General features: G+C 46.3%; 1 protein-coding gene across 10 annotated transcripts in view; it reads left to right on the plus strand.

Moving 5' to 3' along the window:
* Nucleotides 1–14,873, plus strand: part of ILDR2 (immunoglobulin like domain containing receptor 2) — a 42,421-nt gene extending 27,548 nt beyond the window's left edge. For 4 of the 10 annotated variants that reach the window (XM_075768763.1, XM_075768777.1, XM_075768794.1 and 1 more), the window contains 5 exons: nt 234–410; nt 5,581–5,694; nt 7,481–7,691; nt 8,583–9,273; nt 10,125–14,873. In XM_075768763.1, the coding sequence (XP_075624878.1) occupies nt 234–410; nt 5,581–5,694; nt 7,481–7,691; nt 8,583–9,273; nt 10,125–10,160 (1,229 nt within the window). In that variant the 3' untranslated portion in view covers nt 10,161–14,873. Of the gene's footprint in view, nt 1–233; nt 411–5,577; nt 5,695–7,480; nt 7,692–8,582; nt 9,328–10,124 lie in introns of those variants that run through there. The other 6 variants (XM_075768757.1, XM_075768771.1, XM_075768785.1 and 3 more) reach the window with 3 other exon arrangements.
* The last annotated feature ends 455 nt before the right edge of the window (nt 14,874–15,328 follow it).

The raw sequence follows: 15,328 nt of genomic DNA on the forward strand, positions 1-15,328 counted from the left end.
GTTGCTGGGCATCTTACAGTGCTCATTTGACCTGCCATGTGCATTTTTAAAACTCCCCTCAGTACCTTTTGAGGCTTAGAGAAATTCAGATTGGTCCTTGTCATTTCATTTGTCCAGTTGTTGTCTCCTGCTGGGTTGTCACCAATGTTGGTGATGTGCAGGTTTCGGCCACGTGCCGTGTGGGTCTGTAGGAGGCTGGTGTGATGCTGACTGCTGTTCTTTTTCTTTTTCAGTGTATGTAGCAGGCAAGGCAGCAAAAGCTGGCTACCCTCCTGCAGTGTCTTCCATGCCAGGTCCGTACTACATCCCCAGTGTTCCTGTAGCTGGTGTCCCGTCTCCTGCTGTGCTGATGGATAAGTCGCACCCTCCTCCCTTAGCCCCAAGTGAATCCAGCGGAGGAAGCCAAAATGGTAATTTGCAGGGCCAGGCACAGCATTCGGTCCTCATACTGGGAGCAGGGCTGGGAAGGGGAAGAATGATTGTCACTGAAAGAGTGACAATCTATGAACAGAAGAAACACAGAGGAACTGCAGTTTAATCCTGGCTCTGACAATGACATCTGCATCCCTTAGGGCCACATGGTCCAACTTTTCCTGTGCCATCAGCACAGTGTCAGTGTGTGGGTGCCTAATTAGATCAGCAGGGAATGGGAGGCCAAGTTCACACCCTGGGCCCCTCTCATTACTGCTGCAAAACTTTACTTGCAGGGGAGAAAAAGATGATTTCAGGGTAGCAGAGGCAGTGGCCGTTTTCCCTTTAGAGCTGATGCCTTGCAAGCTGCTCTCTCTTGGTAAACTGTTCTTCCTGTCCTCTGTAGGGCACTGGTTGCCCTCTGGCAGCAGTTTTTGCTGCAGCATGTTTTACTGTCCCCATAGCATTTGGGGCATGAAGACATGCTCCCTTGGCATTTCTGCCCAAGAGCATTTGGGGCTGGACCCCTCCCCTACCTTACAGAATTCAGTAGGTGACTTTTTTTGCTCAGCCTTTGCATTTGTGAAATGGGAGTGATAAAAGGCTTCTAACTAGAAAGGAGCTGTGGATCAACGTCAGACACAGAGTGTCAGTATGATGACTGTCTTGGTGAGGGTCACTTTTCCTGCTGCAAAGGAAGCTGCCATCAAGGAAAAAGAGGGTAGCTATTTAGCCACATGCTAGCATTTCAGGTTCAGAATGGCTGTCTAAATTCAAACATGCTGCAGCAGAAGTGACTCTCACCAATGTAGAGTCACCATAGTGACACAGTATGTTTTGCCTTTGGTCCAGCTATGTGTCTGATTTCAAAGCGCCACATTAATTATCAATTGCTAAATTTGCTCATGACAATGTGTCGATAAGACATTTCGGAAAAGACAAGATCAAGCAGTATAATCAAATACTTAAGCTTTTGGAACAACCCTGCACATCCTTCTGCTGCCCCAGTCAGTATATTAACCTTTCTGGAATTACAAGAAGTATTTTCCTTCAACAATCATACTTTTTTGTTTTCCCACTGAAATCAAAACAGAGCTCCGGAATGGAGCATTTTGAAATAGGAAATAAATCAATCACTGATCCAAAGCAGAATGTATCCAATTCAAAAACCTTTGTCAGAAAATGATGAACAACAGCCCAGTGCTTAATTTTTTTCTCCTGTGGAAAAATGTCACTGCATGTAGAGCATGGTGTTGGCTGTGGGAACTCCAGGGATTTTTTAAGAGTCAGATCACAGCCCCAGTCTCGTCTCTGCTGTACATTACTGGCAGAGGACAAATGTGGAATGAAAAACTGTGGATGCGTTTGGTAAGCAAATGCAATGGGTCTTGGCATCCCATGTTCATTACACAGAGAGATGCATTTATTATATAATCCAAATCAGCTGGCTGGACTTAATCCCTCAATTCAGGACTTGACAGGAAATACTATGTATTGCAAATAAAGCCATTATTACAGAGTTTTAACTGTTGTAGCAAGACAACAGAGGTTCTTAAGCTTTTAAAATTTTTAATTAATATTTTTTGCCATAATATGGACAAACCCTTAGTCTGGATCCTGCACCTGTTGTTCAAGGTGTTCCTTGAACTGTGGAACTAAGGAAGGGTGATAACCCTGCACCCTGTTCCTTTTCTCTTAAGGTCCTCCACAATGCCAGAATATCCCCTAATTACAGGCTGTAGAAGAGAAAACTATGTGGCTGTTCCAAGCTACTTATTTGCTGGTTGGCCAGACAGTGAGCTAAACAAAACAGGTAGTGGTTGAGTTTATAATAAAGGCCTTCTCTCAGAAGGAGCGGTAATTATGGTCTCTGCATCCTTCATGCAGCCAGCGTAGGTCTGATCCAAAACTTGGTATCTTTGAGACTTCAACCTTAATATCAAGTTTATTTAAAAAAAAATGGGATCAGAAGTGCTGGGCGACAGAGACTGGAGGATTCTGTAATCCTGGCTGCCAGGCTAAAAGGACAGCCTTTGCCCTAGATAGTTTCTGTGCTTATAAACGACCCCTCTGATGTGATCTAGAGAGCAAACTCAGGCATGAGAATATTTAGAAAATTTGTCTAGGGTTACATAAAAGCCGTGTGACAAAGCTCCAGTGAAGCCTAGGAACTCCATCCTAAAAGGGAGAAAAAACCTTCAGCTCTCTTATTTAGAAGAGTGTTGGCAACACATAAGTTAGGATTTATGCTCTATTTTAAATGCAATGGTTACCTGGAGACTCTTGCATAGATTCCTTAAACCATGCATGCTGGGAGGTTTTTGATCGGAGAGCTGGACTCCAGACCTTTATTATGGAAAGTGTATAAGGATGAGACATCATTTAACTCCTAACCACACTTGTCTGAAAAAAATAGTAGTGCTGTCCTTTCTGGGGAGGGAAACAACTTACAGTTTGGGCTGACTTGATTCCACCTACAGAAGAATAAAAAAAGTGTCCACAGTTAAACACAAATTAAACATTAGAAATTTATGAACTGTTCAGGAGAAGAAAATATGGTCTAACAGGGAAGAATGTTCCATTCCCTTTGACTTCAGCGAATGGTTCTGGACAAGTGGTTAATGTCTCTGGATCTTCATTCCCTGATAATTAAGACAGGCCTAAAAATATTCAGACCTTATTAAAGGGTTATGGCAATTTACAGATGAAGAAGGGTATGAGGAGGAAGGAATAATATCTTTGGTTCTCACACGAAGGAATAATAAAGAGATTTAATAAGCTGAACGTTCAATATCATTGCAAGAAGTATTTAATAAATAAATGTAGAGACAAAATATGCTTTATCTCTAATGTAAAATACTTTTTATTAGCTTTTCATGGTCATCTTTGCAGACTTAATTCCAAAGTTAATTTCTAGATGCTTAGGGAATTAACCAAGGAATTCATTTTCCTTTGGATACACAGCTGCAATGGCAAGTTGAGCATGAAGCTAGCATGAAGCTAATTCTCCATCAGTTCCAGGAGCCATACATGTCGTCCAAATAGATATTTGGCACAGCCTTAGTGTGAGTATTGGCTCTGTGGAGACAGTGTCTTGAAGCTGCCTGTTCAGGTTCCCCAAAGGTTATTAGTAGGTCAGTCATTTCCAGCTGATAGTTGTTCCCTGGCCTGTGTATAAATGAGGTGGCAGCTTAGCTGAGCTCCTAGCAGACACATTAGAAGAAAGAATAGTGAGAGGCCTCTTTCCTGACAAAGTACCAGACAGAGGTCAGCCTCGATGGTGAGGTGGAGAACTTGCCTTGCTGTCATTCACGCAGTGCAACAGGAATCATCACTTCTGAGGCCAGTCAGTCCAGCCCCTCTTCATAGCAGCAACCTCACTTCAAGAGACATGAAGGTCTCCCACTTCAGAAGGCAGAGGCAGGGTTCCTTGTGTTCTGTAAGTAAGTCACTGTGTGCATGTGCTGTCATTGTGCACACATGCATGGGGATAATAAAACACAGCGAAACTCCAGACTGCTGTCAGCTGAGCTATCTAGAGGCACATTGAAAGCAGGACCCTGATAGACCCATACTATGTTTTAACATCTAATACCTTTCCCAAGTACAGATACACGAGGTAATATTTCAGGATGTAGTCACTGACCTTACTTGTGCACGGTCAAAACCCCCAGTAAAGCACTTTCCTCCTGAAGCAATTTGCGGGATTGTCACAGGAATCATTCTACCCATTTCTATGGCACAGTCATTTCTGAAGCAGAGTATGGTTATTTAATAGTGCACAGACACATGCACAGCAGTTTAAACAGAAGGTGCCTAAGAATACCTCTGCCAAGTCCTTGTTCAGCCCACACAGCGCATACTATGGAACATACTACCAAACCCATATGCTAGTAGCTTGATGTATCAGGGTGTGGGATAAAACAGAACAGGTTAGCTCAAAACCACTGTCCAGGTATTTAAATCGTGCCACAAGAGGAGTGCTCATGCAACACTGCAGTATTCACACAAAGGAACGTAATAACCCCGTGCAAGGCAAAGAGGTTCTGTTTTGTAGTGCTAGGTGAATTGTCCTCACAACAGTTCTCTAATGAGGCTGAATTTGAAGGTTGTAGTCCTCTTTTGTACTTAGCACTGTGTTTCTGTCAATCTTGAAATAGCCCCAGCCTGACACCTTTCTTAAATAATCTGCTAGAAAAGCCTTATTTTCTTCAGAGTCCTAATAGGTGGAGTTCTCTGCTTGCTGACTGTAGACCTGCCTTGAGGTAGCCAGGCTGTTGATAGGGTTAGCAGGTAAAGTGCGCAGAGAGCCAGCCTGCCAGAGTTAGAGCTGCTGTGGCTCCAGGTGTGTAGGGGCTTCTTTTCTACACACAGGAATGTGGAAAAGCCAAAAAAGCTGTCCAGACTTCCCCTGCAAATGGAGCAATCCCAAGAGTCAACCACTTAATGTATGTGTGAGACCTGTCTTTTCTGTAAAATATAGCATGTAAAGAATGCCAGAGCAGACAGTTTCAGAGTTACCCAGTGACCCGATTGGCCCTGTCATTGGATTCGGTGTAAATCTCAAAGCAGTGTGATGTGCTTCCGTGGGACTTTCCATGTTTCCTTCTGTATTCTCTGGAGCTTCTCCTACCACATGCTCTTCAACCTGTGTGAGCAGAATTCATAGGAATGGGAGGGTGGAGTGGTCCTGCTGAGTGACAGCTCCCAAATGCTCAGCCACCTGCTTCTGCAGACTGGGAGCTTAGAGCCCCTGCTGCATAGAGGAAGCCTGATCTTCTGGGACTGCTTCTCCCATACCATGACAAATCCTTTCTGTAGTGCTGAGGAAGGGGAAATGAGTGCTACTTTTTTCTCTCTGCCATCCTCTGTGGGAGGTGGAATCACTCTGTAGCAGTGACACCACTTGATGCATTTAGTTGTACAGATTGGGCATTTCCAAACCATTTTTGCTGTTACTGCAAACTTTATAAATGATGCAGCTGCTCACAACTTCACATCCCACGTTATAGACAAATTTTTTCTGAAGCAAGGACTGACTCACTCTGTTTTGGAAGACACAGCCTACCTGCCTGCAGACGTGAGCTCCACTATAGAAGCAATACTGTCTGAAAGTCTCCTTGGACTTAAATGTGTTTTCCTCTAATGCTTTGCTTTTCTCCCTAGCAGTGCGCAAAGGGTACAGGATCCAGACGGACAAGGAAAGGGACTCCATGAAGGTGCTGTACTATGTCGAGAAAGAACTGGCTCAGTTTGACCCAGCTAGGAGGATGCGAGAACGATGTGAGGAACAAGCATGGTTTGATTTTTTTTTTTTCTCTGACCTGAAAAAGACTCTGCAAATTCATAGTTAAAAGTTCATTAGCTTTGCATTAGAGCCAGCCTCTAGGATACAATGTCCAGGACATGGTACTTGGGGCAGATGAAGTCTGGATTTTAGGCATCTAGGTATGTTCTGATTTTAAAAATCTGCTGCTTACCTAATCATCCTTAATTAGAACAAACAAGGTGTGGGAGACTCAAATGCTCATGAAAATTGTCCACTCAGATAATTAAACTTTTGCATCATCACCGTCTGAAAAGCCAAGTCCGTACTCATGCCTTCTACAGCCTGTGCTGGGCTAATAGCTGGAATGTTGTCCTCACAACTTATGTCTTACAGTATGGTGCCTGTAAATTCCCAGCATGGCAAAATAGGAGAGGGATGATTTTATTGAAAGTGTATTTTGTGAGCTGCAATGAGTACAGCGTGGTTTGAAGGATGCAGAAAGGTAGTTTGGAGTGGCTGTTGCCCTGCAGAAGCAGCAGGGACTACAAGAAAGATTCAAGAAACCAGGGGATTGTCAGGTTTTGCAACACTGGCCAGCGTAAGCTCAGAGGTGGTACGTGCGTCAGTACTGACAGTTTGGCAGTTAGACAGCTGCAGGTGAAGGGGAGGACGGTGGTGAATAGGGACAGGATGCAAACTCAGAATTGAGCTTCTGTGTGGAACTCCTCACTGTCTCCCAATAGCCTCTTGCAAGCTTTATTTTTCTAAATAAAGCCTGAGGCTGCACTTATTGGATGTCAGAATACAAACCCTAGTGAGGATCTTAACACATTAGGAGGCAGAGGTGCAGTGGTGGGACTCTGCGCGTGTAGAGGGCTTGCAGTGCAGCTCTTTGTCCTCTGGCTGTTCTGTGTGGAGGACGGCAGCAGGCTGGGGGCTCAGATCCTCCGGGCAGCATCCGACTTGCGCAGAGCTAATCCACAGTAGGGACTGGTAGAGGCTCATTTAAAACAGACTTGTGAGATCCTGCAAATCAGTGAAGGTAAGGGCTTCAGGGAATGACACTACATCAAAGCTCTGTACAGATTAGGCATAACTAGCAAATTATATGTACTTCTAAAACAGTCATTGCTGAGCACACTGTCTTCTCCGCCCACAAGATTTACTATAAAAAGACCTCTCCAGATTGGTATGTCAGGCCTCCAGATGTCAATGTGCTTGATGGGGTAGAGACTGACAGTGATTCAGACAGTCTCTTACTTTCTTCTTAATCTTTTTTTCGGGGGTAGGTTTTGTTTTAGCTGGGCAAGTCAGGCCAAATCCAGAGCCAGCCTGTCTCACACCAGGAAAGGGGGAGGTGGCACAACTGCTGTGATGGTGTTCCACCAAGTGCAGTGCCCACCTTGTGAAGGCAGAGAGCTCATGTGTTACTGAAGCAGGGCTGAGGGGGGATTTCTGCATGAAGGCTGAACTCAGTTATCTGGAATGCAGGCATGTGATGCCATTTGCGGTACCCTTAGGATATCCCACCTGGCTGCCAGCTACCAGTCCAGAAGACCTGTAAGTCTAACAGCAGCTCTACGCCCAAACTGAGCCCCTGGAGTCTTGGTCAGGATCAGTCGAGGGTTTGGAGAAAGGCCTTGGATTCCATTTTGATTTTTTTTCTAATGGAGGGCAGCTCAGCTTCTTTCTGAAGAAGCTGCGGCTGTGCCCACCACAGCCTTCCTGTCCTCTCCTCCCCTCTCAAACATGCTGTCAGGTGAAGCCTGTCTCATTTCTTTTCTGCAACCTCCCCTGCAGATAACAACACCATCTCTGAACTCAGCTCTTTGCATGATGAGGACTTGAACTTCCGTCAGCCCTACCGCCAGGTGCGAAGGAAACCTCTGCCTCCTGCGGGGGACCTGGATGGCGATGCTGAATACTGGGCAGGAGTGATCGGCGGAGGCAGCACGTCAAGGTCCCAGGCTGTCTCTGACTACAGAGATGAGCGGGACAGTTTCCGGCACAGGTGAGGGCTGCTGTGTTGGGAGGCAGCTATATCTGGCAAATTAGTAAAGAAAGGAGAAGGGACAGATGGACTGGTAGCTCTTGTCCATTTCCTGCTGCTTTGGTTCTACTTAGCAGGACAGAGGGGTTAGAGAGAAATATGAAATCTGGAGATGTCATTAGATGAGGTCAGAATTAATCTGATTCCCACAAGCCTGCTGAAGTGGACCCAGCCAGGTAAAGCTAGGTATCAGCCCCTTTCCAGGTGGGATGTAAAAGTGAGATCAATAGGAAACCAAGCCACCCTTCACAAAGTGCTTTCTTGAGATTTGCACCTGATTCCTCCAGCACTTCCCAGTGCTGGTGCACTTTATTAGTGATCACACTCTGGCGCTTTGGTGCCTAGAAGGGAGATATCAAATCCTTCCCTCACATAGCAGCAGCTCAGTCTCCTGAAAGCAATGGCAGAGATTTCCTTCCCTCAGTACTGGACTATTGTGCCAGCTCTCTCCCTTTAAACCTGCCTCAAAACTGTCCTGCTGTGAGCTTCTGTAGCTGGGTTCTTGGGTTTTCCCAGCAGAATGTACACCTACAAGCTTTGGAGCTTTGGGGCCAAGGAGAAGCAAGTCCAGCCCTGCATACTGGAGGACAAGGGAGGTGCACTCTGGGGTTCATCTCAGGTAACATTAGATATGTAGAGTCCGAGCTATCCACACTAAGCTGCCTTTAGAGTCAGCAGAGAGAAGCAGGGATATCTAGGATGTGATTACATCTCATCCTACAGAATATGACGAAATCAGGTCAGATTATTCATGCCCAGGAGTCCTTGTTTCCCTCCATTGTCTGCCAAGGCAGCTGAGGGGATGAGCGCAGCTGAATCCTGCCCTCTAACGCTACCTCTTCCCTCCTTCAGCCAGCAGAGATCCAAGTCCGAGATGTTGTCCCGTAAGAGTTTCTCTGTGGGAGTGCCGGCTGTCTCTATGGACGAGCTGGCAGCCTTTGCAGAGTCCTACAGCCAGCGGACCCGGCGGGCAGACAGCCAGGAAACTCGACGTTTTGAGCGGTCAGATTCGCATGGTGGCCGCGGTGGAGGGCTGCCCCACCAGGATAGCTCCATGGAGGAGTACTACACCAAGCGTAGCAGAGGGAACCGAGAGCCGCTGACGGACTCGGATCGGGGCTGGTCGTACAGCCCACCCCGGAGACGGGCCCATGAGGAGAAGCACCTGCCCAGGCTGGTGAGCCGGACGCCTGGAGGGAGCCAGAAATACGATCACTCCTACCTCAGCAGCGTTTTGGAGAGGAAATCCCGGAGCTATGATGAGAGCGGTGACCACAATGAAACCCCCTCAAAGCTGAGCTCACAGCCCAGCCAGAGAGGAGGGGGAACGTATTATGCCTGGTCGCCACCCTCTACCTACAAAGCCGAGAAGTCGCAGCAGCAGTCGCAGCAGCCACCACCACCGCCTGAGCAGGAGGAAGGGGAGGACACTCTGCCCCCGTACAGCGAGAGGGAGCTAAGCCGAGGCCCTTCGTACAGGGCCAGGGAGCAGGCCTACCTCAACGCCTCCGACAAGAAGAGGAAAAAGGACCCCAAGAAAACAGTGAGGCCATGTCTGGTGTTCCTGATCCAAACAGGCTGAGTGGGGAGCCACCAGGCAGGGGTTACTAGCCAGAGTTTAGGGGCAGGGAGGCTCTCCAGGAGGGTAGAGCCTGGAGTCTGAGTGTGGGGAACCCCAGATAAGGGAGTCACTGTGGGAAGAGAGCTGTCGCTGTGGATGTAGGAGGCCAGAAGGGGAAATAGCTCATACACAGGACTCCATGATGGAGGGGAGAGACAGATGTGCCTGGGACTGGGGAGGTAAGGCATGTTTTTGGCATCTGGGGCCTGGTGATCCAAGGAAGTGGGAGTTTATCTAGAGTTTAGGAGGATCATGGTAGGGAAGAGATCTTATTCAGGACTTACAGAAGTTACAGGGCATTGCTTTGGCCTTGATCCTTGTTAAAGAATGGTTGAGAGGTTCCGTTCTTCTGGACTGGGACAGGGCTAGTAGCAAGGCATGGTGTAAGAGACCTCAGGTCCTTCTGAAAGGGGTGAGATGACAGACTCCTGTGGGTGCATGCCCATGGGCACGTATACGGGCCATGCAAGCCAAAGGGATTCCTCACACAGGATACCAGCAAGTGCAAAACATCCTGCCACAGGCTAGTGAGGACTGATGAGTGTATGGTTGTTGGGGAAGGAGAGCTGGTGGAAGTCTGTTCCACGGGGGAGACCGTGTCGCTAGAGAAGCTTGGCTGTTAGGCCAGAGCTTAAGTGGCACGTGTGAGAGAGGACAGGGGTGTGAGCGGACAAGGCTGTTGCTTTTTGGTTGTGGCTCTATCAAAGCTACATCCGCCTCTTTGTTCCATTGGTGCTTTCCTGTTGACATTTCTCTTCTCTCTTTCCCCTCAGAACGATTTCCCAACGAGGATGTCCCTTGTGGTTTGAAGTTGTTGTGGACATGTTGTGTTGATGGGCTAGATACCATGAGGTGACTGCGGTGGAGAAGATGCACAGCAACAAGACAAGTCTCCATGAACCTTCGCAGCCACCAGCCATGGACTCTTCGTTTCAATTGTTTCATCGGGGGAGCAGAGGCTTTCATAAGAGACAGGCTCTCATGAACGGCACTCGATCTCAGAGTCTCTGGGAGTCTGCCAGGAAAATTAGGCCAGGGGCCTCTTTGGCACCTTGCTTTCCAGCGCCCTCCATTCTGTGCTGGAAGGCAGCCACATCCCTCTTGTCTCTGCAGCCCTGAACTACAAGCGAGGCTGCCTTTGTGCCTCTTGCCCTGTCTGATGTGCAGAGAGAGGCCTGTGCATATACCTCTTGCTCTCTCTGTCTCCTCAGTTCTCTGGATTAAATATTGTCTCCATTCTTAAAGCCTTTTCTGTATCATCCTCATGCTGGGAGGAGGCCTCGTTCTTACAGCTGCAGACTGCCTCCACCTGATCGGGCCCTAAATCGTGAAAGAAAATCTACATCCTTTCAGACACTATAGAAAAGGACTGATGAGGTGTTACTCTGGCACGGGCTGAACAGAGAGAGAGAGAGACAATTATAGGCTGGTTTGTTCAATATATTTAGTTCTGTTCATTGTGTGATGAGAGTTGCAGGTGAGATTGATGTATTGTTTTGAAAGTGGATCAAAGTAGCTTTTATCGTGATGAGAGCATGATGTGTTTTTTCCCCCATCCCCAACTGTGATTTGTTTTGATACGGTTACATTTTCTTGCAGCTGAGCTGTGACCCTGTAGAGCTTCAAGCTAGATATCTACTCCACCATATCATAAGCAGTGCTGTAGCCTTGCTGGCACTCTGCTTCCAGCACCACCAGACATCTCTGCCTAGTGAGTGCCCTTTTTGTTTTAAAGAAGCCAAAAGGAGAAAGTCTCAGTGAGGGCAGCTGCAGATCTTCATTCTGTGCTACTAAAGGTGTTACTCTTTTCTGGTCATTGTTCCCAGACATTGAAGAAAGCAGTAACAGCAGTGGAAAAAGAATTAACACCGTGGATGAACACAAGCTTTGAAAGTCACCTTTTTCACTTACAACCGTTTCATTCACTTCAGTTGTGATATGGTTTTAGTGGCTGTTGTTTCAGGAACAGCTGAATTTAGAAGTGAGTGCTTCACACCATCTGGAAGCTTGACATTCTGGTTTTCGTAGGGTATAATGCAGTCATTTCTTTAATTTTTAGCTGCTAAAATCATAAAGTGAAGGAAGATCATGGGAACATTTTAAGGTCCGGCATCTTGATCCTATTACACCTAGAAACAACTCAGTGCCCTATTGTGTTATGGATATTGTCAGCCTCTGAAATGTCATCTCTGTTGTTACTCTGGAAGTTTGGGGAGTGCTCTGGCCTCAGGTGCTCACTCTGGCAATACTGTTTTCAACACAAGATTTATTAACATCACTGCAGTTCTCCATAAAAATGACAGATTCATTTCTGAATTACTGCTTTAGCTCACCAGGAATGGTCAGTGGAGAGGAAGGATAATCTCCATAGATCTGATGGCAGTGCAGTTTTCATGTTAGAAGGTGAATTGATGGCTTTCCTCTGCTCCCACACTCCTCTAGCGATGAATGTAGTTTTGGAAATCCCAGTCCTGGGTCTTCTTGGACTGGCCTGCAGGGGCATACAATCATGGAGTCACAGAATGGTTTGGGCAGGAAGGGACCTTTAAAGGTCACCTAGTTCCAGTCCCCTGCCGTGTGCAGGGACATCTCCCACTAGACCAGGTTGCTGAAAACCCCAGTCAACCTGACCTTTAACACTTCCACTGATGGGACATCTGCGACTTCTCTGGGCAACCTCTTCCAGTGTCTCATCACCCTCATTGTAAAGAATTTCTTCCTTATATCTAAGCTAAATCTACCCTCTTTTAGTTTAAAACCATTGCCCCTGGTAAAAAGTCTCTCTCTGTCTTTCTTACAAGCCTGCTTTAAGTACTGGAAGGCTGCAATAAAGTCTCCCCAGAGCCTTCTCTTCTCCAATCTGAACAACCCCAACTCTCTTGGCCTGTCTTCATAGGAGAGATGCTCCAGCCCTCTGATCATCATCATAACCCTCCTCTGGACTCACTTCCAACAGATCCATGTCTGTCTTGTACTGGGGACCCCAGAGCTGGATGCAGTACTCCAGGTGGGGTCTCACGAGAGCAGAGTAGAGGGGCAGGATCACCTCCCTCGACCCGCTCGTCATGCTGCTTCTGATGCAGCCCAGGACACGGTTGGCTTTCTGGGCTGCAAGCGCACACTGCCAGCTCTTGTTCAGTTTTCATCTACCACTGTCCCCAAGTCCTCTGCAGGGCTGGTCTCAATCCGTTCACCCCCTCAGCCTGTACTAATATTGGGGATTGCCCTGACCCACGTACAGGACCTTGCACTTGGCCTTGTTGAACTTGATGAGGTTCACATGGGCCCACTCCTCAAGCCTGTCAGTGTTTTTCTGGATGGCATCCTGTCCCTCTAGCAAATCAACTGCACCACTCAGCTTAGTGTCATCCACAAACTTGCTGAGGGTGCACTCGGTCCCACTGTCTGTGTCATTAATGAAGACATTGAACAGTACTGGTCCCAGTACGGAACCCTGAGGGACCCCAGTTGTTGCTGATCTCCATTTGGACATTGAGCAATTGACTACAACTCTCTGGATGCGGCCATCCAGCCACTTATCCATCGAATAGTTCATCCATCAAACCCGTATGTCTCCAATTTAGAGACAAGGATGTTGTGGGAGGCCGTGTCAAAGGCCTTACAGAAGTCAAGGTAGATGACATCAGTTGCTCTTCCCCTTATCTACCAAGGCAGTCACTCCATTGTAGAAGGCCTACAGATAGGCACAATTTGCCCTTTGTGAAGCCATGCTGACTGTGTCTGATCATCCCCTTGCTATATGCCTTGACATAGTTTCCAGGAGTATCTGTTCCATGATACTACTGGGCACGGAGGTGAGGCTGACTGGTCAGCAGTTCCCAGGGTCCTCCTTTTTTACCTTTTTTAAAAATGGGTGTGAAGTTTCCATTTTTCCTGTCACGGGGGACTTCACGTGCCGGCCATGATTTTTCAAATAGGGAGAGCGGCTTAGCAACTACATTTGCCACTTACTTGCCAACTACATCTACTTGTATTATAAGTGTTTTCGTCTTTTCTCATCTTTGATGTATGTTCCTAGGAAAATCACAGCAAAGTTACAAAGAAGTAGGCAGGTGGTTGCCATCTGAGGTCTCCATGACCTTGAGAAGTCTACAGAGCTGCACTACATGTTATTTTAAATTAAACCTTTCATCCCTGACATATTATATTAACAGCAAGAAATGTGGATGTTTTGTTAGTCTGAAAACCTTGGGAACCCCTATGCCACAAATTTTAAGGGAGTTTAGCCCGCTGCCTTGTTCCATCAGACATCCAGCAGACCCGGGAAATATTTTACATAGAGATTTGAAAGTGCATCTGCAACAATGACTATCAGAAAGGTAGCAAACAGCAATTTAACAGTCTCTGAATACCTGTGTCTTTCAAACCGTACTGAAAGCCAGAGCGTCACAGTCTGCTTCTCATTTCAGTTATGACTGTCCCTCATCTCCGTCACTGTAGTTTATTTGATCAAGCCCTCAGGAATGAGTTGTATATTAAAAATACAAGCCTTCCCCTCATTTATTTGAATCAGTTTTGTTTGCTCGATGCTGGTACTTTAGGACATTTGTACACTATGTGTAAGAAGTTGCCATTCACGTATCTAGCTTATAAATAAGTAGTTGCAAGCTAATTCTCTTCACTATTTTGATTGTAGAAACAACTGTTCATAAGAACTGTCCTACATTTCTTTTGAATCCAAGTACCTGGAAAAGTATTGAAGATTTTATGACTAGTGATTCTACCAGTTTTACCAGGTGATAAAAGTTTCAGCCTCAAAAAGAGCAGGTCTTAATTCCCTGAAGTCAGATCTGGGCAGCACCCATCAGTTGGCTCTGCCTTTGATGTAAAATTTTAGATTTCCTATCTCCCTATACAAATCTGAAAGAATTTTCAGTTACTGATAGTGTCTGTCCTCAGGCCATCTTTATTTTTCCCATTAAAAATGTATCTGCAGCAGCACCAAATGAACCAAATCAAAAAGTGAGAGCTGACGTAGAGCAGGGCTTCCATCTCTACAACTACACAACCCTAATGACCCGTGACTCTTGCACCAGAGGAGCAGGGGGCCAGAGGCTGATGGAGAGGCTGAGAGGAGCCTCTTGTTTCAGAAAAGAAGTAATGGTTTGTGTCTGTGCCATCTCTCATAAAACACCTGCAGAATGCTTGCACTGCAGAATAATGAGCCTGATTATTATGGGGGTCTCAAAGTATAAATTTTCCAGTGATCAATTTTTACTGATGGCATAAAATTAAAATCATTTTCATATAGGATATGGATGTCTGGGTCATGTCAAGGACACAGATGGTTTTGTGGCCTTAAAATGAAGCATCACAACAGTGACTGGCTAAGAAGATAGGTGATGAGTGAATCCTGTTAAAAAAAGTAATAAAATGAGCCCTGAGAGCAACAGCAGGATCAAGCATCAGTGGTAAATTTGGCGATGCTGTCAAAAGTGTGATCTGGGCTACTGAAAAAAGTTTTGACATAATGGAATGTGAAAATAAATACCAATGGTAATGACTTGTCAATAATCCTATTATTCTTTTAAAGTACACTGTAAAAATTCCAGGGGGTGGCTTCAGTGCGAATATCCTCAGACCACTACATTTCTACTGAAATGGAAGATTAACAAAACTAGCACTTCAAATACTTAAAACTTTGCAAAAGTCCAACATACATCACCTGAGACAGGCAGCCAGAATTACTCAGGTCTTTGTGCCAGCATATAATATAGGGGACCAGAACCGTGAGCATCCTAGCCTTTTTACTGTTATTAGGTCAGAGATCACCATCAGCAGCGTGCCGCAGGCCCACCTCACCTTCCCTGTAGCCAGCATTGGCAGCTCTGTGTGCCAAATTTCCCTGAGAGGTCCCAGCTCCTGCTCTGATGTCTGAGTCCCACCATACCTCACTGAATTGCAGTTTTCATTCTGGTTTGTGACTCAGGGTACCTGCTGCCTGTGGATCAGCAGT

This window comes from Balearica regulorum, chromosome 1 (assembly GCF_011004875.1).
Source record: "Balearica regulorum gibbericeps isolate bBalReg1 chromosome 1, bBalReg1.pri, whole genome shotgun sequence".
In the NCBI taxonomy this organism is placed as follows: Eukaryota; Metazoa; Chordata; class Aves; order Gruiformes; family Gruidae; genus Balearica; species Balearica regulorum.